General features: G+C 39.7%; 1 protein-coding gene across 2 annotated transcripts; it reads right to left on the bottom strand.

Annotated features, from left to right (window-relative positions):
- Positions 1 to 23,271, bottom strand: AMD1 (adenosylmethionine decarboxylase 1). Of its 2 annotated transcripts, XM_069487600.1 has the most exons (9): positions 22,858 to 23,271; positions 6,771 to 6,857; positions 5,805 to 5,931; positions 4,487 to 4,589; positions 2,838 to 2,880; positions 2,592 to 2,736; positions 2,326 to 2,418; positions 2,086 to 2,241; positions 1 to 1,664 (listed from the first exon to the last, which is right to left on the bottom strand). In XM_069487600.1, exons 1-9 carry the CDS (start codon positions 22,965 to 22,967, stop codon positions 1,524 to 1,526), a joined length of 1,005 nt encoding a protein of 334 aa, XP_069343701.1. In that variant the 5' UTR covers positions 22,968 to 23,271; the 3' UTR covers positions 1 to 1,523. The 2 variants fall into 2 exon arrangements, with proteins under 2 accessions (XP_069343701.1, XP_069343702.1); XM_069487601.1 differs by lacking the exon at positions 6,771 to 6,857.
- Between the last annotated feature and the right edge of the window lie 1,470 nt (positions 23,272 to 24,741).

The following is a 24,741-nucleotide window of genomic DNA, read 5'->3' as shown; positions in this document are numbered from 1 at the left end:
AACAGCACTCCATCAATCCAGTAAGTATCAAAATATTGTGAGGACAAGAAATACAAAATTTAGTCAACTTTCCTATTCACTCAGTTGCTTAAATCCCACAGTATTTGCAAATACAGCTATAAGATGCCAACTCTTGAAAGCCTGTATTTTAGTCATTTCCCATGAGTACTTTGGAATTTTGTATGTTATGATTTAATGACTCATTTACTCATTCATATATTCTGCTTCACGGTGTTTATCTGAATAACCTGGATGATTCTCATTCTGGGCAGTCACTCATTTGATCCTGTGAATTCCATGGTAAAACAGATGAAGTCAGAACACTCACATGCATCACAAAAGTCACAGAACTTGAAGCCACAAGATGGAAAAAGATATTGAATCTGCTTTGAACCAAAGTTTACAGTGTATTATTAATGGAAACTCATGGAAATGGCTGATAAAGTAAAAGTTAAGATCAATGATCCAAGCTGACCTGACTTATTGAATCTAGTACAAACCTTATGCTAAACCTTCCTGGTAATCAACTTAGTAATAAAAACCCTTTTATACTACTACTTAGCAAGTTAGTAAAGGCATGGTACTCATTAGAAGCTAATTTCATTTAGTGAGGAGCACAGAATTACATATGATTTCCACAGCTCAGGCAGTACACCATAATCTCCATCTACAATTCTCTATGGGTCTTCCCTGGTAATCAACACTGGAGATGTTTATTTTTGTTACTTGCATCCAAAAGAGCCCAAAATTAAGCCCAGGGACCATCTCCCCCTTTCCCCATCTGGGGTATAAGATTTATATATAAACCCACAGTGTTAACAGTGTATTGCTTTATTTGGAGTGTTTGAGGAAAGACACCATGGTGAGAGAAGAAATCAATCATAGGACTACAAATGCATGGACCAATTAATTTTAAAATAGTAATACACAAAATAAGTAACTGGAATCATTTTCTTAACAGGACCCAACTTGTGGAAAAAAAAACTTTAATTGCTGTTGCAAAAAACATCTGTATGAAGTAGAAATTGGTTCCAATAACATTAGTAAAGAATTAGTTCTAGAAAGTGGAGGTAACTGGATGTAAAATTCTGGCAGCAGTTTAATAGAACAGTCCCAGATGGTTTGGCTGAGGCCAACACCTAATGAGGACGAAAGCCTTGTCTGTGGGGAATTTTGGACGATACCTGGAGAAATATTACACTGTGCATAAACCAAATTGAATTGTTTTCACAAGTGTTGTAAAGTTCCATATAGTAAAAGTTTTTTTCTACATGCACGTCAATTTCACAGCAAGAGTGGCATAGAATACCTAAACACAGAAGAGAGCATTCATGCAAGATATCTAACTCTTTGATATAATAATGCATACAATTCAAAATGATTACACTATCATTACATCTAGGGCTTTCTGCAACTACAAGGTGGTGGTTATGGAAAGCATGGCCCCCAGTATTAACATCTAGAAAGCAGCCACCACCTTCTACGTGTGTTTTCTTTTTGCGTTTTTTCTTCATTTTTCTTAATCAACTCTGCTGTTGTTGCTGCTTCTTAGCAAAACTGGTAAAAACAAAATTGTAATCACTAAACATAGCACTCTGGCAATCAAGACGTTTAAAGCCTTCAATCTTCTGGGGCGAAGCAAGCACTGTGCGACATTTAGAACTCTGGGGGAAAAATTTAAATAACCATTACTGTTACTGTTTCCATTCTGCACAAATATTTTCAAAGAAAACAGATACATAATAAATAGACCTTTATCTTAATGAAACTATAGCACTTGAGTTATTTTAGCTGCCTTCCTCTGGGGTGGATAGAGTGGGGCATCTTATGGTCCCCCACCAGGCCTGAGATTAGGGAAAATAAACAGGACAGGAGGAGCCCCAAAATTGGGTTACATATAAAACAAGGACTGACAGAAGTCTAACGAAACACAAAGCTTCTTTTCATCTACTGGTAGCTTCAACTAGTATTATCTCTGGATATCTGAGTGACTAGTAATGTGTGCCATCTTAGAATACACTTTATGATATGCCTCGCTGTCTTCATTTCCCTTAAAATTTTATTGCCAATAGGAAATTACATTACCTGATTAACAAACAAGGTGGTCACAAATTTTCCTGGCTTGAAGACTTCCACAACTTTCCTGATCAGGTCATCATAGGAGGTCTGACTTAAGTTTGTTTCAAAGCTAACATAAGAAAATTCTGGTTCTGGAGTGATGTGAATAGTCCAATAAGTTCCCTTAGAGAAATAGTTTTATGTTAATAATGGAAAGGGTATATTTAAACATTTAAATAATTACCAAAGCAAGCTATAACTACTTACATCCGATTTCATTCCATTCATTGAATACCCACAAGGATTGAACAATGTGGCATCAATGACAGAACCTGGTATCAGGTCACGAATTCCACTCTCCTAGAAAAAAGAGCACAGACTCAATTAAAGACTTGAAAAATACCTGAAAACGAGTTTTAAAAACTTTAGTGACCATGTTAGAGGTGAACACAGCCATCTGTGAGGAAAAAAAAACCAAAAACTTAGTAGCCATGCTGAAGAAGCCAGCAACAATTAATACTGAAAATGCTTACACGAGTGACATCCTTTGCAGTAACACCGTCTTTCATGTAGAACTGGTCCATAACTGCTGGGTCAAGCTCACTCATCAGTATTTCCAGGGTCTGATCTGGCTGACTGATTACTCGACTCTCTGGGAAATCCAGAGTATACAAGTACCTAAATAAAAGTAAAAAGTAGTTTTAAAAAATGACAATTAGCAGTTTAAAATAAATCTTATAGAGAATAACAAAAGATCCACAAAATCACATCAAACATACCAACAGTCAGAATTCATACGTCCCATACAATATGCTGCTCCATCTGTTAATAGAAGAGAGTATCAAATAAACATAACAGATTGGTTTTACAGGATGGCTTATTACCACCCTCCCAATAAGCAGAATTACACTATCTGCCCCCTACCAGCAATGTCAGTGAGGGGACACTTAACCCAGTAAATGCCCAGAGAAGCAGGATGCCCTCACCCAACCTGTACCCTCTCTCTTTTTAAAAAACCATTTTTTTTCTGGCCATGATTCAGAGATATATTTCAGCTAGTGGGTCAATCTAAATGGTACTGAGAAACTGTGCCTTACTCTCCCACTGAAACTCCTTTAGGAAAGGAATGGAATTTTGCCCCCAATTTATCTACTCTCCCAAATAAATACAAGTCATTTTATGTGACATTTCCTTCCAATATTGTTTCAAAGCCCCACACAACTCAGTAAATCAATACTTGTTAGACATTTGTAATAAAAACTCAACCCTCTGATTGATATAGCCTGTATAGGGTTTCATATTAGCAGATGTGTTAAGTCAGGAGATTTTCTTTTTGTGCAAAGTTATTAAATTATGCTAGGTTTTCAGCCTCATCTAAGGAGGGTGTTACTAGATATCCTTTAGTTTTCTAAACTCTATAAGTAAAAACTTAGGAAAGGGATGGAAGAAAATCTTGCCATTTTGATTCTGGTAATACTATGATTACATTGTGTTGATCATTTTTAATTCACCCCAATTATCACATAAAATGCCAGACCAGAATTTCTTAACACAAAGGTCTGTGAACACTGGACATTTTTCTAGAAGGAGTAACATCCTTCCTCCTATGGTCAAAAGATAGGAGTTAGGCGCAAATTAAAGCATCTTGCTAGATGAAGATTGTTAGGCTTGCTCAGGGTGAAAACCTGGAAAGTATGTATAGGACAGAATGCGGTTAATGGAAAACTTAGATAGTGATCATAAGGCCTGTAAAACAACAGATGCAGAAGTCTGGAAGAGTCCAGAGGTTGCAAATCTAACTCTGACCAGACAGACAGTTGTGGTAACGCTGGCAGGAACCAGTTACTGTTCAGAAAACTTCACCCTTCCCAAACTTCCATCCAAACCCCCTATAAAACCCACCGTTCTCCCCCATTCCTGTTGTGTATGCTGTTTTCAGCCTCTACCCATCTGCACCCAGATGCTCAAATAAATAGCATTTTGCTACACCTGAGGCTGCGTTTGTCTCCCTCTTGGCTCCAGACCTAACAAAGATGAAGTCTCCCTCTCCTATATGAAAAACCAGGTGGCAAGTGATCAATTCCACAATCATCTTATTTCATCATTTCAACAGCACTGGCTTGGGATGCATGATTATTGTTACAAGGACCTGTTTACACAAACAACACCTTTGTAATAAGCTAGCTAATTTATCTTAACTTAAAAACATTTTATCTGATATTTTTATGCTCTTTATAAATTCTGCATATCTTGAATTATAAGCTCACTATTATACTGAAAAATATTCAAGTTAAAAAAGTAAAGTATGGAAGAGTATATATAGCGTGCTATATTTGAATACATATACTATGATATATAAAAAGACCTCTGAAAGGTAACACCTTCTAAATTTAAGAAGAAAACAGGTTTAAATTCTATTTAAACTTACTTGGGAAAATTGCATTTAGAAACTCTATTTCTTCCTGGAAATTCCGGTGTGGGTACCCTTGGTGAGAAGGCTTCATGAAATTCTTACGAGAATAAAAGAAGCTCTTAAAAAGAAAAAAAGGTGGATAACTTGAAGATAGAGAATTCTATTTTTTTTTCCTAAACTAATTAACTATTTTCTACATATCACAACTCAGAATAATCAAAACTCAAGTATTACCCAGTGCTACTTTTTTTTGAGATTGGGTCTCACTTTGTTGCCCAGGCTCAAGTGGCGCCATCATAGCCCCTACAACCTCAAACTCCTGGATTCAAGTGATCCTCCTGCCTCAGCCTCCCAAGTAGCTGGAACTACAGGGGTGCACCACCATAGCCAGCTAATTTTTTTTTGTGTGTGGAGACAAGGTGTGGCTATGTTGCTCAGGCTGCCCAAGCAATCTTCTGGCCTCTGCTACCAAAAGTGCTAGGATTGTAGACATGAGCCACCACACTCGGCCCCAGTGTTGTACTTCTAAAGTATACACGTTAGCTACCTGAGCTTGCTCCCATTATAGTCTTAATGTACATTTATAATATTGCAATTTTTTTATTCTGGAATGGAGAATAAAATGGCCAGTCTCCTGATAATGGCTCATAACTGTTAAGACAAAGTTCATTTCTAATCTGAGCTTTTTAACTCATGTAAGCAAAAATTTTGTAGAGTATCATATACATTTAGTTTTAAGTTAGTGGTCCAAATTAAGCACACACTGCTTTAGATTTCTTACAAGGATCAACAGATAACAACAAAAACTGTATTATGCCCTAATGACAATACATCCTTTTCCTTACAAAGTGAGATATTAAAAATCAACAACTGCTCACCAGGAAATTATACCCTAGGTAAAAACACCTTAGTTCTTGAAAATTATCAGAAATTAACTCAATACTGACTGCTGGTCTCCAACATAAACTCTTCATTATAAAGTCTGGATGATTTCACTAATTAAATTGTTCTTGCTTTTCCTTCTTTTCTTACCACTTCTCTATAAATAACCACATCAAGATGTTAACTATTGAAGTGTCTGGCTTCTTCATGTCTTTCCACAATTTGAATTATCCCAACTCATTCTCTGCTTCCTCCATACTTTCTGCTGTTCTTAAGCAACAACCTCAACATTTCAGTTCTTTCTCCTATGATATGACCATCTTACCACGTTTCTTATGCATTATAACCGAGGTAGTAAGTATAAAAGTTTATTTATTAACAACATCACAGGATAAGAATTCTAACACATTTATGTCCCCAAAAAAGGTTTTAAAAATGTTTGGTTACTTACTTGAATTGAGTCAAACCCACTGTAATCCCTAGCAAGCTTCAACAGGGGAACCAGTGCTTTCAGCAAGAGGGTAGTACCACATGTCTTCAAAATGAAACGTCTCTTGGAGACAAACATGCTACTCTCACTGCAGTTGAAAAAAGTCACAATATTATAATGATGTCTATGTACTACTGAGGATGCAATTACCTATTATGAATCATTTATAATTTTGACTAGTACTTTTTCTTTTAAGACCTAGTCCTGAATCCAGAGCAAGTACTTTATACATGAAATGTAACAGCCTTCAGATGGTTGTCTATATACAATAACCTAGCAAAATGTCACTGGTACATGTTTAACACTATTTACTAAATTCCTACATTACCTCATCTTGTACCATGTTATTTCTGTAACCATCATTATTTCTTTCATTAGATAATAAGCTCCTTGAGGAAAGGAATGTTTGTTTTTACTTACCACTATATCCCCAAGGGCTTGGCACACAGCAAGCATTTTGATAAATATCTGTATACGTCAAACACAAACTTAGTAAAATGTAGTGGGCCTTAATGCACTTTGTTTAATCCAATAGCTCCAAGGCCCTCCACAATAAATACTTCAAGCATTCAAAGTATTTATTGAATAAATTAACTCTGCAACTATAAAAAGGTATAATAACTTTCTTTTATATATCCCAATACAGCAACCTTAGTTGTATGGTGAAGCTAATTTTCACTTTGCCCGAGGTTCTGATACTAAGACGTCCTTTTTGCTACTAACTACGAGGAAAAGATGACAACCACCTTGAAGAACTATTAGGTAAGGCTTGAAAACCTATCACCCAGAAACATCCAGATTAATAATCATTTTCTTTTACACAAAACAGATTACAGAACTAAGACTAAGAAGAACAATTCGATATTTCATGTGAAGTTATGATTAGGACTGAAACTAGCTAGCTAACACTAGTTCTACAGGACTTACCTGAGTACATAAGCTTCCTGCTTGTCAGTTTTTGTCACACTTATGATTGAACATTGCACATCCTTCAAAAGTATGTCCCACTCAGATCTATCATTTAATGAAAAAATATGATTAATTCACAATACGTACCTACTCTCACAAAAACTAAAGCTCTAACAATTTTCCAATTAAGATCACATTTTTCTTACAACATTCTTTATATCATTCTAGCTTCTTATGAATACCAACATTTAGTTTGAAAATGGTCTATATTGACATATCCTAATAAAAGATGGATACGCATTATACCATATGAAAATGTCATACTATATACTTACAACTTACTCAAAAATGGGCAAAAAAAAGTGAATAATTCATTTACAGAGGAAATTCAAAGGCCCATAAACCAGGAAAATCATTAACTCATTAGTGATTAAAGAAATTCAAGTTACAGTGGGATATCTTTTTGTCTATCCAATTTGCAGGTTATCAACCGTACTTTAACACAATTTTTTTTAAAAAAGCACCATTTCACCACTCAAATTGGCAGAGTTTTTAAAAGCCTGTCTGACAGACTAATGTTACTCTCATAATAAATGCCATGAGAAGATGCCCATTTCAGATAGCAAAATGGAGTCTCATGTGCGAACAAACCTGAGCTAATTTACGTGAGTTAAAGCAGACCTATGTAGCTTCTTCTTTCATACAGTGTGCCTACTATAAATGGACAACTAAAATTAGTTCCAAGGGGCATTTTAAGATTACCAGATTAAAGGCTAGAAAGATTTTTTAAGGCCCTCAGTATCTGGCGCGTCTTTATTCTATACTCAGGAAAATGACATATCACTTCTTATCCAGAAAAGACCTTGTAAGGAAAATCCAGCAGCACAGCCAGCAACAAAATGTTTTATTCTTTTGTGTTAAAAAAGGCAAGCACACCGGCCGGGCGCGGTAGCTCACGCTTGTAATCCTAGCACTCTGGGAGGCCGAGGTGGGAGGATCGCTAGAGGTCAGGAGTTCGAGACCAGCCTGAGCAAGAGTGAGACCCCCCCCCACCCCCCGTCTCTACTAAAAAAAGAAAAAAAAAAAAAAAAACATAGAAATTATATGGACAACTAAAAATATATAGAAAAAATTAGCCAGGCATGGTGATGCATGCCTGTAGTCCCAGCTACGGGGGAGGATGAGGCAGAAGGATTGCTTGAGCCCAGGAGTTTGAGGTTGCTCTGAGCCAGGCGGCACTCTAGCCCCGGGCAACAGAGCAAGACTGTCTCCACCTCCCCCCGCCCCCAAAAAAGCGCAAGCACATCACCACAAACAATCCTGGTAGAATTTTGTGCTCTTCTCACTGTTTTGCTAAAAGAAACTGTTACCGGCCCAGCTGAGTACTGAGACCCACCCCAAAATCTTTAAAAAGTAATGTTAGTCTTACTAATGATTATATAGCCAAGTTGTTCCATTTGACCATAACTAAGCAAGTTTTTAAAAGCTAACTATTAAGATTTTTAAAGGGCTATCTCTTTTTTAAAAGTACTAACGACTTTTTCATATATAGAAAAAAAACATACTGGGCCAATGCTTTTGCTGTTTTGAACTAAAAAAATGTCATCTAGGCAAGGCAATTTGTCATCTAGGCAAGAAGAAAATTACAGGAGCTCTGAGTAACAAACTTTAAAAAAAAAAATTTTTTTTTTTTTCCACATCCTCTTAAGGTAGTCAAGCAGTAGCTCCGAATTTCATATTTGGAAGACTCAATGTCCACCCACGATGTACAAGCAACATTTCAGGACCCACAAGTATTCCAATTTCACAAGCACTACACTTTAATGCAAAAAGTTATAACTAATCTAAAGGAAAACACAGTGCTCTTATGAAAGCCACAACTTTTCTGCTTTGTGACAATCCTTGAAATTTCCCCTGGTTTCTTCGCCTGATGGGAACGAAATCCTGTTTCACTTGACTGAGGAGGATTAATTTACATAATCCATACAAAACCCACCCACTATAATAGATATTAAGAATTCAAATACTGAATGTGAGGGTAAATAAAAACATCCACTGATTTAAGTATTAGAAGCATTACATTAAATTTGAGCAGAGTTCACCTACTGACTTCCCACTAGAATTTAGCACATTTGTACACATTGTCTTCCACCCACTGTACACACCAATAAATCCTTCCATAGCATCCCCTTCTTGGTTATATTTGCTATTTATATTAAGATGTTTAAACATGTTCCGTGGCTGAGCTAGATAGTATAACCTTGTTTCTCTGTATTTAAAGCCATCTTGCTTTTTCAATTTTCTTTGTTTTCTATGAACTTATCCACTCTCAAAATTTCCCATCTGTGTCCTTTCAACATTTCTGTTAAGTGATTCTTGGCCACAGTTGGATGCTAAGAAAATTAGCTCATCAGAAGCTCTATGCCTGTGGATGGACCTTGTTAACTGTAGGCCTCACTATGACTGGGCTGTTTCACTGGGTCCCGTGTCCATACTGTTTAGTTCTTAGGTAGGCCAAACAACCCAAATATTCTCATCTTTTGCTTGAACACCATTAAGATTTCTGGGAGGAAAATGAGGGTTAAGTGTTAGGGATCTCACAATCGGTATATAAGATTTCATTCCTTTTTTTCAGTGTAGTGACACTAAACAGTGCCTGTTGTCCCCTCATTTCATAAAGATCCTGTTTTGCTGCCTCCAGAGGACAAACCATTATCTATTTCATCTTCAGACCTCCTGGCATCTCCCTTCTCATCTGACAATGAATCAGAAACAAAAACTGAATTAATTAAGGTATACATTGGCAGACACACAGATAACTAAATCCTCACTTTCTGTACTCCATCTTGTGGCTTTTATCACAAGCTATTCTCTCTTCCTAGAAATAGAGCACCATGTATTTGATCATGCTAACCAAGACACTTGAGAGTGAGAGAATGTTGTAATTATGCTGAGACAATGTATGTATAGGAAAAGCAGCATTGTCTTTAGCTCCCTTCCCTTTAGCTTAAAAGTCAACCCTTTACTCCTGCCAGATTGTATCTGTCAATTAAATGGTTTCAAAACTCCCAAGGCTTACTGCAGTTTTGTATTTGGTGTGTCTATTAAGGCATTCATGTCAATCCCACTATACCTCACCATTAAATTCTGCCCTCAAGCATGTGTTGTATCTGGCAATAATTCTGATCTTACTCTAATTCCACATAAATGAAGCTTACTTATTCTACTGTCACATAACTTAGTTGTTATAGAACCCATTCGTTATAATGACAAATGTAGAAGTGGATTGTTTTCTTGTATTCTGCTGCCCCACACTCTTTCTGGGAATCCACTGACATGAATTATTAATAACCTTTTTGGTGCTGTCCCACAGGTCCCTAAGGTTCTGTACATTTTCTCCGAATCTTTCATCTTTCTGTTGTCCAGACTGGATATTTCCCACCTTTACTACCTTCAATGTCACTCATTCTTCCTTCTGTCGTCTTCTCCATTCTACTAAAGCCCCATCCAATAAACATTTTATTCCAGTTATTATATTTAGCTCCAAATTTTCCATTTTTTAAAATGTCTATTTCTAAGTTTTTCTAGCTTTCCTTTTGTCTCAAGAGTATCCACTCTTAATAGAAGGGTTAGGACAGCTGCTTTAAAATCTTGGGTCTGTTTTGCCTTGAGGTTTGCCACTTGACTGTCTTTTCTTTTGAAAGATGTTGAGATTTTCCTAGTTTTTCATATGTGGAGTACTTTAGGATTGCATCCTAGACAGTTTAATACTAGTAAATAATTCTGGGTCGTTTATTTTCAAAAAATTGTTTTAGCAGACAATCGCCTCATTAGGTTCAGGCTTTTAGTTTGGGTTTGGTTTTGTTTTTTTTTTTTTTTTTTTTTTTGAGACAGAGTCTCATTCCACTGCCCAGGCTACAGTGCCATGTCATCAGCTTAGCTCACAGCAACCTCAAACTCCTGGGCTCAAGCTATCCTCCTGCCTCAGCCTCCCAAAGTGCTAGGATTACAGGCATGGGCCACCACACCTGGCCAAGGCTTCTAGTCTTTATCCAACTCCTGTGGGTTATGTGCCAGTTCCGTGCTACCCAATGTCCAGTCTGGGTCTTGGGGAGGTTGTCTATCCTGTATTTCAGTTTTCAAAGCCTTTGATGTGCTGTTTAGGATCAGATTCATGCATGATCAGCTCACGGTTGTTTGTATAAAATTTTATGGGATTATTTTCATCAACTCTCCCTCTCTATAATGTCCCTGAAAATGCCTGGCTCCCAGAAAGGCCCCTTTCTTTATCCACTGTCTATAAAGGCAGGTCTTTAGTGTCTCCACTCTGCAGCACACTGCCTGTGACTTTCTCTCTGGCCAAGTGGGGAGAGGAGAAGGAGAGGGAAAAGACCAATAAGGATTTCCACAGCCCTGTTTGGTTTTAGGACCACAGTTCCTCTGGTTTAAAAAGAACTCCCCGCCCCTTGTAGTTTTATGCATGTGCCTGACAGCCACAACTGCTAAAGGACTGCACAGGTCCCCGTACAACAGAAAAAAAACAAAAGCAAAGAAGGGATTTCCTTCATTCTCTGGACCAGAAATAGACAGACTCTCCTGGAGCTCTCTTTTTGTCTGCACCTAGTGTCCAGTTCCGGGTTTCTGGCTGCCAGAAACCAGCCCAAGATATACAAGAGGGATAAAAAGAAACAGGTATCCAAAACTGGGTTAATGGTATTTTAAGTTCTAGTTTCCTTCTTTAATTTATCTGCTAGCATTTACTTCTTACAGTCATCACACAGCTGCTCCATGCATTCAGTCCAGGGTTTTCAGGTGCATTTATTGAGACACAGTGTAGTATGCGTCCTCCATCTTGACAGAAACCAAAATGAATGTACTCATTCATCATTAGTTAATAAACTCTGCATCCAAACCTTTCTTCAACAGTAATGCTCAAGTAGTCAAGTAGTCAGCATTTTCTTCAGAGTCATAGTATAAAAGAAAGCAATTGCTTTCAACACCCTAAAACAAACATATTAACCAAGTGAATATAAAAAAAATCTGTGACCATTGCTACGCTCAAGAAAAATAAGAAATCAGGGGACAAGAAAGGTGAAGGAAAACTGAAGAAATCAATACAATGCTATATATAAAAATAAAAAAGAAAGGTGAAAAACCAAATCTGAAACAGCTGACAATTTCAGCACGAATTATTTCTATCACATTTCTCTGGGGAAAATAGCCCACTTTTATAAAGCTTTACTGGAAACTTGCCACACCCATTCATTTATACATTGTCTATGGTTATTTTCTCTCTACAAGGGCAGAGCTGAGTAGTTGTTACACAGACTGTCTGCCTTGCAAAATTTCCTTTACAGAAAGTTTGCTGACTCCTGTTTTGGAAGATAGATTTTCAGTGCCTTGCTTTCTGTCCAAGTTAATGATGGAAAAGACGAAAGTGTTTTCTTACAGTTGACTGAGGCATTTTATAAATTACATATCTATGATTTCAAGATTAGATAGTATCAAGTTAGAATGTCATACCATTAGCCTGGCTAATCTGAAGTCCCAGCTACTCAGGAAGCTGAGGCAAGCGGATGGCTTGAGCCGAGGACTTTAAGGTTGCAGTGAGCTATGATGACACCACTGCACTCTAGCTGGGGCAACAGAGCAAGACACTGAAGAAAAGAAAGAGAGAGAGAGAGAGAGAGAGAGAGAAAGAGAGAAGGAAAGAAGCAAAGAAAGAAAGGAAGGAAGGAAAAGAGAGAGAGAGAGAGAAAGAGAGAGAGTCAGTCACATAAGGCTCAGTAATACGAGATGGAAGGTGTCTGCGCTTTGTTCCCAAACTCGCTCTTACATTGAGACAGACTGAATCACTAGTCTATATTATAAACTATTTTACAAAATTGGTCTATTTGGCAATCCTTGTTATTTATTATAATATTTTAAATGGAGTTCAATAAATCAAACTGATAGATATAAAGCTAAATGAAAAAGCAAGATGATTTTGGGATATGCTCATATTACAGGATCACATTAATACTGGTTTACACAAAGAAGTATGTAGATTAAATATTTCCTGATTTGAATTGCTTTTTCTGATCTTAAATGCCACCTCATTGATCTAACTCAATACTTCTCAACTGCGGATGATTTTGCCACCCAGGGTACATATGGAAACATCTGGACTCATTTTTTAGTTGTCACAACCAGGGTGGTTTGGTAGTGTTGCTGGCATGTAGTGGACAGAGGCCAGGGGTGCTGCTACACAGTAAAATGAATAGGACAGTCACCCACAACAATGAATTATCTGGACCAAAATGTCAAGAATGTTGAGCTTGAGAAACCCTAATATAACTCAAAGAATAGATATTAAAATATTTTTAAAAAATATGATCAGAGATCATGCTATATGATTCCAAAGAAACAGATGTTCTTTATTATTGATAATACATGCACTGAATGATCGTAGTCACTATACGTGAAAAGGAACACTTTAGTGGTATGCCACATACTGTATTTTGAAAGTTTTCCTAAAGAGGCTGGGGTCTAATAAAAATAGAACCTGGGAATGTTTACCAGCGACAAGATACAATTAACATAACAAGACTTCCGTGTTATCTGATTCAATAAAACTTGAAATGGCCAACTTTTTTTCCATGTAAAAACTAAAAAAAGTAAATGACTAAGGTCAAGTATCGTGAACAAGGGTGCCAAGAATACACAATGGGGAAGTCAGCAACAAATGATGCTGGGAAAACTGAAGTCTACATGCAAACAGAATGAAATTAGACCCTTACCTTACATTACACCCTGTACAAAAATTAATTCAAAATGGATGAAAGACTTATGTTAAGAGCTCAAACTATAAAACTCCTAGAAGAATACATAGGGTAAAAGCTTCAGGACATTAGCTTTGGCAATTTCTTGGCTGTGACACCAGAGGCATAGAAAACTAAAGCAAAAACAGACAAAGGGGACATAAAACTTAACTTCTGCACATCAAAGGAAATAATCTTAGCACTTTGGTAGGCTGAGGCGGGAAGAATCACTTCAGGCCAGGAGTTCAAGACCAGCCTGAGCAACACAGCTAGATCTGGTCTCTCTAAAAGAAAACACCAAAAAACAAAGGAAACAATCAGAGTGAAAAGACAACCTACAGTAGGGGAGAAAATATTTGCAAAACATCTAATATGGGGCTAATTAATATCCATAATAAAAGGAACACATGCAACTCAACAAAAAAGATTAAAAAAGGACTTAAAATATAGAGTTCTCCAAATAAGATATACAATTAGCCAAAAAAACATGAAAGGATGGTCGACATCATTAGTCAGAAAAATGCAAATCAAAACCACAACGAGTTAACCTCACACACAACAGGATGACCATGATCAAAAGAGCAGATAATCACAAGAACTGCTGAGACCCTGTAATATTCTGAAATAAAAATAAATCAATAAACTTGAAATGTAAAAAAAAGGTAGAGTCAGCAATCATGGTGATTCAATGAGGGAGTAAAAGCAGTCTATAATTTAAATAAATATTTATATCATGCTAAAAAAAATTGGTGAGAATTTGGAGAAATTGGAACACTTGTGCCCTGTTAGTAAAAATGTGAAATGGTGTAGCCATTGTTGAAAATAGTATGGAGGTTCCTCAAAAACTTAAAAGTAAAAAATTTACCATGTTAAACATTAATTCCACTTCTGAGTATATACTCCATAGAATTGAAAGCAGGGTCTTAGAGGTATTTATAATCCCATGTTCATAGCAGCATTATTCACAATAGCTAAGAGGTGAAAGCATCCCCAAATGTGGTGCTATGTGCGTATGATGGGTTATGCAGCCTTAAAAGAAGAAATCTTGCAGGAGCAAGACCCCATCTCCACTAAAAAAAAAAAAAAAAAAAAAAAATGGAAATTATATGGACAGCTAAAAATATGTATAGAAAAAAAATTAGCCGGGCATGGTGGCACATGCCTGTAGTCCCAGCTACTCGGGAGGCTGAGGCAGGATTGTTTAAGCCCAGGAGTTTGAGGTTGGAGTGAGCTAGGCTGATGCCACGGCACTCTGGGCACTCTAGGCACTCTAGCCCGGGCAACAAAGTGAGTGAGACTCTGTTTCAAAAAAAAAAAAAAAAAAAAAAGAGGAAATCTTGTCATGTATTACAAAGTGGATGAACCAAGGACATTATGTTAATATGAGCCAGTCGCAAAAGGACAAATACTGTGTAGAATTCCACTCAAATGAAGTGTCTAGAGTAGTCAAAAATCATACAAAGTAGAAAAGTGGTTGACAAGGGCTTTGAGGAAGGGTAATTAGTGCTTAATGAGTATAGAGTTCACAAGATGAAAAATTCTAGCAATCTGTTGCATAATAGTGTGAATATAATTAACATTACTGAACTGTACCCTTAAAATAATTAAGATGTTATGTGTTGTTTGTGTATGTGTTGTCTTGTTATGTGTTGTTTCTTACCACAATTTCTAAAAAATTAAACAGAATGCTGATGGCATATAGAAGGAAAACTTTTATGACAAGGTTATACTTTTAACACCTGAGAAGGTGGTAAAACACAGGTTTGTGGATCCTAACCCCAGATCCAGTGGTGTCAGATACTGAGGATGGTGCCTGGAGATTTGCATTTTAAAAGCTTCCAGGTCATTAGATTAGTCATTACTTCCTACAGTTAAATGGCTGGTTTCAGAGTTCAGGTAATTCATCCAAAGTCACTATACTTAGAGACAGACTGAAGCTCGCCAATTCTGATCTAAGCTCACAGCCTGACTTAGGTCTGATTCTGAGACTCTCACTACCACAGTACAGTTAGGTTACCTCTATATCTTACCCCAGGTCAAAAACATCCTAAAACACGTCATTATTCTTGAGTAAAGCCTAGAATGACAAAAGTTAAGATTCTGAGATGACTTCCTAGAGCAGTTTTTTTTTAATTTGCACATTTACTTTTCCAAGCCACATAAAGATTCATTGAAAAGCAGGATAAATTTGCACATTTGCAATTATCATAGGTTACACTACATTAAAATCATCATACCTAGGGCAGTTAATTCATACATCCAGGAAATAAGCCTCCCTCTTTTGTTCAAAGATTTGAATCCAGAATGCAGCAACCCTGCTAATTATAATCACAGTATTGTATTAAGTTATTTCTCTGTGTGTGTGTGTGTGTGTGTGTGTGTGTGTGTGTGAAAGCGTCTCATTCGGTTGCCCTGGGTAGAGTGCAGTGGCATCATGATAGCTGGCTGCAACCTAAAAGCCCTGGGCTCAGGCGGTCCTCCTGCCTCAGTCTCCCCAGTAGCTCAGACTATAGGCACACGTCGCAACACCCAGATAATTTTTCTACTTTCAGTGGAGAATGGGTCTCACTCTTGCTCAGGCTGGTTTTGAACTCCTGAGCTCAAGCAATCCTCATGACTTCGCCTCCCAGAGTGCTAGCCATTACAGGCATGAGCCACTATGCCCAGCCTCAGTTGTTTCTCTATCTTAAATTTCTACCAAGTTTAAACGTTTATCAGTATGGCTACTACTACTCTCAGTTTTATTACCACTTTCTTTTTTTTTTTTTCTTTTTGAGACAGAGTCTCGCTTTGTTGCCCGGGCTAGAATGAGTGCCTAGAGTGAGTGCCATGGCGTCGGCCTAGCTCACAGCAACCTCAAACTCCTGGGCTTAAGCTATCCTACTGCCTCAGCCTCCCCAGTAGCTGGGACTACAGGCATGTGCCACCATGCCTGGCTAATTTTTTCTATATATATTTTTAGTTGGCCAAATAATTTCTTTCTATTTTTAGTAGAGACGGGGGTCTCGCTCTTGCTCAGGCTGGTCTTGAACTTCTGACCTCGAGCTATCCACCCGCCTAGGCCTCCCAGAGTGCTAGGATTACAAGCGTGAGCCACCGCGCCCGGCCAGTTTTATTACCACTTTCAACGTGTACTTCTTAAAGATAGGTGCTTTGGAAACAAGTTTAAACCTTTTTGAAATTCTGAGGAATGTAATGAGAAGCTTAATTCAATAGGAAGCTTTTCTACTCCAAAACGTTACACTAAAAGGTTTTTTGGCAAAGGGTTGTAAATTCCTTCAACGTAAATTACTGATACTACAGTCAAGTAATGCATGAGTTCTGGTAAAGTTAATGCTGAAAGCGGGATTTACTATCTTTTAAACAGCCCCAATCCTTTACTGAAAATTATTTTTTAGTTTATAAAATTTAAGTAAAGCAGAGTAAGGATAACAAAACATCCCACCAATCCTAAACATCATTTCCAACATTAGAGATTCTAGTTTTTATATTTTCATGTATAACTAGATTTAAAAACCTTTAACCTTTTCACAAATCAATTAACATTTATCCTCCTCACCTACACTAGAATTTCCCATCTAAACTCATCTCATTAGCTCAAGGCTCATGAATTCTAAAGAAAAAGGAAAGGATTTTACAGTTCTGAAATTCTGTAACCAAAATTTCTTATTTTCCAGACTTCCTCCTTACTACTTCCACCTTCCCTAAAGCTGCCATTTCTAATAAAATAAAAGGCTTTTGTTTGGTACAGCATTTTTGTGCAGCAACTAAGCCATTTTTTATATGGTCACTGATTTATTCAACATTCTTTTAAAATTTGAAAAATTGGGCAAAACTGCCCCTCGTTATTATTTCAACTTCGAATCCTATGTGAAATAGTTGAGCTTTTGAAGTCCACAAGTCACCCATTCCTTTATTCACCTGGATATGCCTGGACTGCTTTTCTTTCTTTCTTTTTTTTTTTTAATTTCACCATATTATGGGGGTACAAAATTTAGGTTACGTATATTGCCCTTGCCCCCCCCATTAGAGCTTCAAGTGTGTCCATCCTCTAGATGGTGCACATCGCACTCATGTATGTATACACCCCCCCCCATCTGCCTGACACCCTATTATTGTTATCCTGGACTGCTTTTCTCCAACAGTATTCTTGAACCCAAGCCACACCAGTGAAGATCTTCCTTTGTTTAAAAAAAAACAAAAAAACAAAAAAAAAACACCTCTCATATAGCAATAACAAAAATAAATAAATGGGACTTAATAAAATTAAAAAGCTTCAGGACAGCAAAGGAAATAACCAACAGAGTAACTAGACAACCTACAGAATGGGAGAGAATATTTGCAAACTATATATCCAACAAAGGGCTAATATCCAGAATCTACAAAGGACTCAAATCAGCAAGAAAAAAACCCCATTAAAAAAGAGGCAAAAGACATGAACAAAAGTTTCTCAAAAGAAATGGCCAACAAACATATGAAAAAATGCACAATATCACTAATCATCAGGCAAACGCAAATTAAAACCACAATGAGGTATCACCGTACCCCTGTCAGAATGGCCATAATAAAAGTCAAAAAACAACAGATGCCAGCATGAATGCAGAGAGAAAGGATGCTTATACACTGTTGGTAAAACTTCAAATTAGTACAACCTCTATGGAAAACAGTACAGAGATTCTTGAAAGAAATAAATATAGACTCATCATTTGATCCAGCAATCCCACTACTAGGTATCTACTCAAAGGATAAGAAATCTTTTTATCAAAAAGACACCTGCACTTGAATGTTCACTGCAGCACAGTCCGCAACTACAAAGATGTGGAATCAACTTAAGCACCCATCAATTCATGACTAGATAAAGAAAATGTAGTATTTATATACCATGGAGTACTACTCAGCCATAAAAAAAAAAAGAATGAAATAATTTCCTTTGAAGCAGCTTGGATGGAACTAGAGACCATTCTCCTAAGTGAAGTACCTCAGGAATGGAAAAACACCACACTTACTCTCTAATAATTGGGAGCTAAACGATGGGCACAAAGAGATGTAAAGGACATTGGAAACCAAGAAGGGCAGGGTAAAAATTTATCTGTCAGGTACAGTGAACTGTATTCTGGTGATGGGCACACAAAAAGCCCCAACTTAAGCATTATGCAAGGTATCCATGAAATAAAAACATTTGTAACCCACTAATATTTTGAAATAAATAAAAAGATTTTCAGTATTACATAATTTGTTCAGATTATAGTCAAGGTAAATTATACTAAACAGCCTAAAAGAGAGAAGTGTTTAGTAAAAAGGGTGAACATTCAGGAAGAGGGTACCAGCTTAACCTGGTGTTAATTAAAGCTGGGGAAAAGGTGAGCCTATTTTGCCTAAAGTGAACTCTATCCCCTCATACCATACACAAACTCAATTGTAGATGGATCACACATCTAAATATGAAAGGTAAAATAATCTTTGGGGTTGGGGGGACATCTTCCATTCCTTGGGAAGAGGAAACAGAGGGAAGTGTGTCTTTCTATTTCCTGGAAAAAATATATGAAAAGGGTTGTGATAATTTCTTCCTTGAATTATGGAACACTTCTGAGAAATCATCTGGGCCTAGATGAGTAAAAACGAATTCAAGTTATGTAATTGTTATAGGACTACTTTAGGTTTTCTATTTCTTCTTGCATCAGTTTTGGAAAGGTGTTTTTCTAGAAATTTTTCCTGTAATATCCTTACCTTTTTAATGTCTTAAGCATCTGTAGTAATGCTCTCTTTGGACATTTGAGCATCTGAACTCTCTTAATATCTTCTATACCTTTATGTTTAACATGTTTTATAAACAGATCTACTTGTTTATTTTAATCCAGTCTTTTAGTTTGTCACATTTAAATGAAATTTCTGAGGGTGGGATATGAGGCAAGGGCTTTCTGGCTTTCAAATTTTTATCATTAAGTAAAAATAAAGCCACTAATGATTATTCTGTAGGATGAGTATACTGAAGCAGTCAGAAACTCTCCGGTGACCCTATTTTTTTCCTCTCCTTAAATAAAAGTAACTATTAATACACTGAATTGCTAGGGCACCTTTCCATGTGCAGTCTTTTAGATTCGAATCTCAAGTTGTTTCTTCCCTAACCTTGTGTGCTTGAAAGAAATGAAAATGAGAAAAAGTTTTTATCTTTATTTTTAAGACAGGGTCCTGCTCCGTTACCCAGACTGGAGTGCAATGGCACAATCATAGCTCACTGCAACCTCAAAGTCCTGGGCTCAAGCCATCTTCCTGCTTCAGTCTTCTGAGTAGCCAGGACTACAAGCACCCACGACCACTACACCTGGCCAATTTTTTTTCTTTGGTATCCCAGCCCCTGGGCTCATGCCAGCTTCCCAAAGTGCTGGGATTATAAGGCATGAGCCAGCCTGCCAGGCCAGATTTTGCCCTTTTATATTTAAGAGCAAAGAATCGAAAATAAAAGGTAACACTTTTGGCCAGGTGCTGCGGTGGCTCAGGCCTGTAATCCTAGCACTCTGGGAGGCGGGAGGTGGGAGGACTGCTTTACCTCGGGAGCTCAAGACCAGCCTGAACAAGAGCAAGACCCCTTCTCTACCAAAAATATAATAGAAAAAATTAGCCAGGCATGGTGACACATGCCTATAGTCCCAGCTACTCAGGAGGCTGAGGCAGGAGGATCGCTTCAGCCCAGGAGTTTGAGGTTGCAGTGAGCTATGATCATCATGCCAATGCCCTCTACCAGAGGAACTGAGTGGAACAAAGCTAGACTGTCTCAAAAAAAAAAGACAACACATGGTACTGTACATACATTAACCTGTTTATCCTCACAACTACCACAAGGTAGATACCATTATTGTCTCCATTTTAGACATGAGGAAACAGCTCACACAGCTATTCAAATGCTGTTTGAATTCAAATCTTGTTATTCCAGAGGCCAGGCACTTAACCATTTCATTATGCATCACTCTTCCAGATGACCAATAATCTTCCATGGGGGTCACTGGGGCTGGTACCCCACCTCCTCAAAGACCAGACTATCAATGACTCCTTGCTAGCCCTCTGATTTTAGGTCAGCCTCTACTATTTCAGATACTTTTTTACCTAGTGCACCCTTGCTTGAGTGGTCACTGAAAAATGTTCCCACAAAGGTTACCACTGGACCTTTCAGTTAAATCCAAGATGATTTTCAGGTCTTTTTCTTGCATATTCTTCCAATGAAAGAGATTTCCCAATTCTTACATGTCTAACTGGCTTTATCCACAGCAGTTGTGATGTGGTGGTAGCCTCAACAGTGGCTTAATGAATGTTAAATGTCCACAAAATGGATGGCACTAAATTATGAACTCTACAAAAGGGAATATTCTGTGCTTTAAATTTTAAGAGCCACACTGAAGCAGAAAAAGTACAAACTAAAAGTGGCCTTTCAACATTTAAAGAAAGCAGGCTGCCTTTTTAACCATGCCCCTTTGATTCAGGAAACTATTAATAGCCAAAAAGCCCAAGCTTAAATTCTGGCATTTTTTTGCCTAAGATCTTGAGTGAGAACAAAACCCTCCCCCCTTTATTAAGAACATATACTTACAAATCATTTAAGGCTTCGAACATTTAAAAAACCAAGGCAACACAATCTTTGCCATTCATTTTCTAAGACTGTTCTTAACCATTATTTCTTCTAGGTAGTAACTTTGATCGCAATCGTTTTACCAAACGCCTATCACAAACACCAGTTTTCCCATCTGTGAAATGGTGGAAATATTAAGCTTCCCCGTGGTCACTGAGAAATGCAACTGCTTCCTATGATATGACGTAAATCCTTTAGACCCTTGCCTGGCACACAGTAAGCACTCTTGACATTAGGAGTGTCACCCAAAGCTTGAAAAGTGAGACCTGTCACATTTTAGCTATCACTATTATTTTTTTTTTTACGATTATTTTTTTCTACAACGGAATCGCTCAAGATACCCTACTAGAAACTGGGTTTCCCAACGTGCCTTAAAGTCTCAGCAGCACGTGTCTGCCTGGATTCTCTTCTCCAGTTGCTTTTTGTCAAGGGACGGCTGCGAGCGCAGCCAACATTCCTAAAACGCCCATTGGCCCACACCCTCGGGCCAGGCTCTCCGTCGCGCCCAGGAGCTCATTGGTCGCCGCCTCTCAATGAAGCGGGCCATGCCGGTTCCTCGGCCACACCGCCACCCTCGCCGCACTTGCGCGCGGAGGAGCCAGGGAACCGGTGGAGGGGCCTAGGAAGGCAATGGGTTGCGCTTGGTGTGACTGCCGCCGGCAACAAGGCCCAAGCAGCCACAGTATCTCCTGTGCTTTTATTTGAGCTTTATTTCCGCAGCAAGACCACTAAAACCTTTCTTCTACGCGATCAGGCGGGAGGGGCCCCAGATTCCTTTGCTCAAGCTTAAGACATTAAAGGTATTACGTCCTGGGTGAGACGGGCCTCTACTCTGCAAATGCAGGCAAACCTTACTCCACCCCGCACCTCTCCTCCGCCCCGCTCCGGTCCACCGGATCCTGCCGACTCGATAACAGGTTACACAGCCCAAGGTCAAGAGACTCGGGAGCAACCCTCAGCGGGCTCCGCGGCCGCCCCAGGAACCGTGCCTCCCAAATAGCCGCCCAGACGAGGCTTTGGTGCAGAGCGCGTTAGGGCAGCGACGGGGCCCCGCCACTGCGACACCACTGCTCCCGCCCAATCCCCGCCGCCCGAGCGCCACATGCTGCCTGCGGCGAGCGCGGGTGGAAGGCCTGCTCGCCTGTCCCTCAGACAAGGCCGGGAGGGCCCACTCTTGCCGGCGCCCGCGGCAAGACCGAGTCCCGCTCCGGACCCGCTCCCTCCCTCCTCCACTCCGCGAGCAGGCACGCCCAAATTAGCGCCTGACTAAGCCCGCCGAGCCACACCTGCCGAGAGGGAACCCGCGCACCCCCTCCGACCTCCCCAGGGCCCCGAACGCCAGCTAAAGGGGGAAGTCGGGAGGCGCGGGCCGCAAACCACTCTAAGCGGCGCCGCCCGCCCCGCCGGGGACGTTACCTGAGCACGCGGCCGCGCCGGCCTGCTCCCCTCCCCCAAGGCAGTGCCTGGACGGCAACGGCGCGGGAGAAGCCGGCTCGAGCCCCGCGTGGACGCGCCCGCTCCCCCCAAAACCGGGCACCCTCCACGACCGCCGAAGCGAACCCCGCCCAGGGACCTGGCCCCACCTGAAGACTGCAGGAATCCGGCCCCCAACCCGTGTTGGGTGCTTTGCCCGTAGCGACAGCCCTCAGGCCCGGATATGTCAGCGAATGCCCCGGGGACCCACCTCGGGATAGTGCGAAGATCCCCAGATCCTTGGTTTGCGTCAGGTTGCTGCCGGGAGAACCAAACCTCCAGCAGCTTCTCCGTCCCTTCGAAAAAATGTGCAGCTTCCATCACCGTGAGACTAGCGAACAACCAACAACCACAGAAAATCAACTAAATTAAACCTCTTCTCCCCGCCGCTGCCGCCGCCGCTGCGGATTGTTCCAGCTGTGTTACTAAAGTTCAGGTTCCTTTTTTTTTTTTTTGCTATAATTTTATATTAACTTTTTTTTAAAAAAGGACTAATAAAATTTTCCCGGCTTCTTTTTGTGAGCGAAAGTTGAACGTGAGTCTGTTGGAAATAGAGGCAGATACAGTTCAGTCTCTTGTAGTTCGAAGCTTCCCCGTTAGAGAGAGTAGAGCGAGCGCTAGCTAATGTCGCCGGCCATACTGTTTAAGCGAGGGCGATGCGTGAGCACCGACCTTATATACTCCGGCTCCCTGAAAGCCAGGAAGTGACGCGTAGCCCCGCCCCCACGGCCCATAGCTGCCGCCGCCTGTCAATCACTTATCGCGGACTGGCGGCTGGCTGGCTGATGGCCTGCAGCGAGCGCCGGGAGTTACCCGCTGCGCTACGGTTCGGGCTGTTGCTGTCCTCGGAGTAGGGGATGGTGCTGTGTTGTCCAGCTGGGAACTATAAACTTGGGGTCGAATGCAGAGTGTGTGGGGAGAGCGGGAACGGAGGGAGGAAAGGCTGTGCGGCGCAGCGTGCAACAACTGGTTAGCAGAAAACATGGGAGCGTCCTTAGGGGTGTTGGCGGGGTTCGGCGGGGGCGGTGGCCAGTGCTCTGTTGGCGTGGTGGTTTTGATCCCGTGCAGTTCCTCGCGACTGTCGAGGTACTTGGCCATTCTTTAAAGTGTGTGTCCCCGAGGCGAACGCAGCCAGGCATTAAAGCTCAGCATTTGTCCGTGACGCACACGTTGCCAAGGGTCGAATTAGAAGGCGCTTTAATTCTGCTCACGCCTTAGCTCATGTGTGAATGAATGCAGTTCTCGACCCGTTTATACAATAGCCAGAAGCATTGTCTCCCTACTTCATGAGGGAAAAGCAACGTGGCGCCCAGCCTTGGAGGGCTCCGGCTCTACCCACCTCCCACCATGTGGCTCGCCAAGCCTCGGAGTTGGCTGAGCGCGGCAGCCTCCGTGAGGCGCTGGCAACCCCGTGCTCCATTAGTCAACTGGTGGGAATTTTTTCAGAAAAACTGTTTCTAGAAACTAGATTTGTTAAATGTAATTTGAAACTATTTGATATGTTTTTCTCTGAAATTTCTTAAACTGATGAACTAATTAAAAGGGGGTCCCCACACCCCCTAAATTTACAGTGCTATTAAGAAGGGTTTACGTGGACATGAATATAACAGGGATTCCAGAGCTATCACTAGTGGTAATTTAAAGAACCATCCATCTAATATTTCATTAATCAGTGTAAAGTATAAAATAGTTGTCAAGTTGTGGTCACTTTAACCTGAGGTGGTAAAATTATGGCAATAAAAGTTACGATTTTTATTTGGAAATATGGGAGAACAAAATACCCTAACCTGACATAAAAATTACCTCTGTCACAAGACAGAAAGACTTTTCCCTATCATCTTTAGAGAAAAATTTTCCTCAAAGTGAAATAAAATAATGTCAGCATGAAACATCTACTGAAAAAGACATGGTTTGAGTTTGCACTCTAGATACCCTGCAGGGTAATACTTGTCTTACAAGAACTGAATTCACAAGTCTCCATGAAACCTGTTGAAAGAAGCTATGTTGTGAGGTAGGTACATATATTACTCTTGCCATGTTTTTAAAAGCGTCCAACTCAAACTGGGGATTGGGACAAAAGATAATAAATGTTGCT

Source organism: Eulemur rufifrons, chromosome 15 (genome assembly GCF_041146395.1).
Source record: "Eulemur rufifrons isolate Redbay chromosome 15, OSU_ERuf_1, whole genome shotgun sequence".
Taxonomy (NCBI): Eukaryota; Metazoa; Chordata; class Mammalia; order Primates; family Lemuridae; genus Eulemur; species Eulemur rufifrons.
The sequence above is the reverse complement of the archived record's forward strand: the minus strand, read 5'-3'. Positions and strand labels throughout refer to the sequence as shown.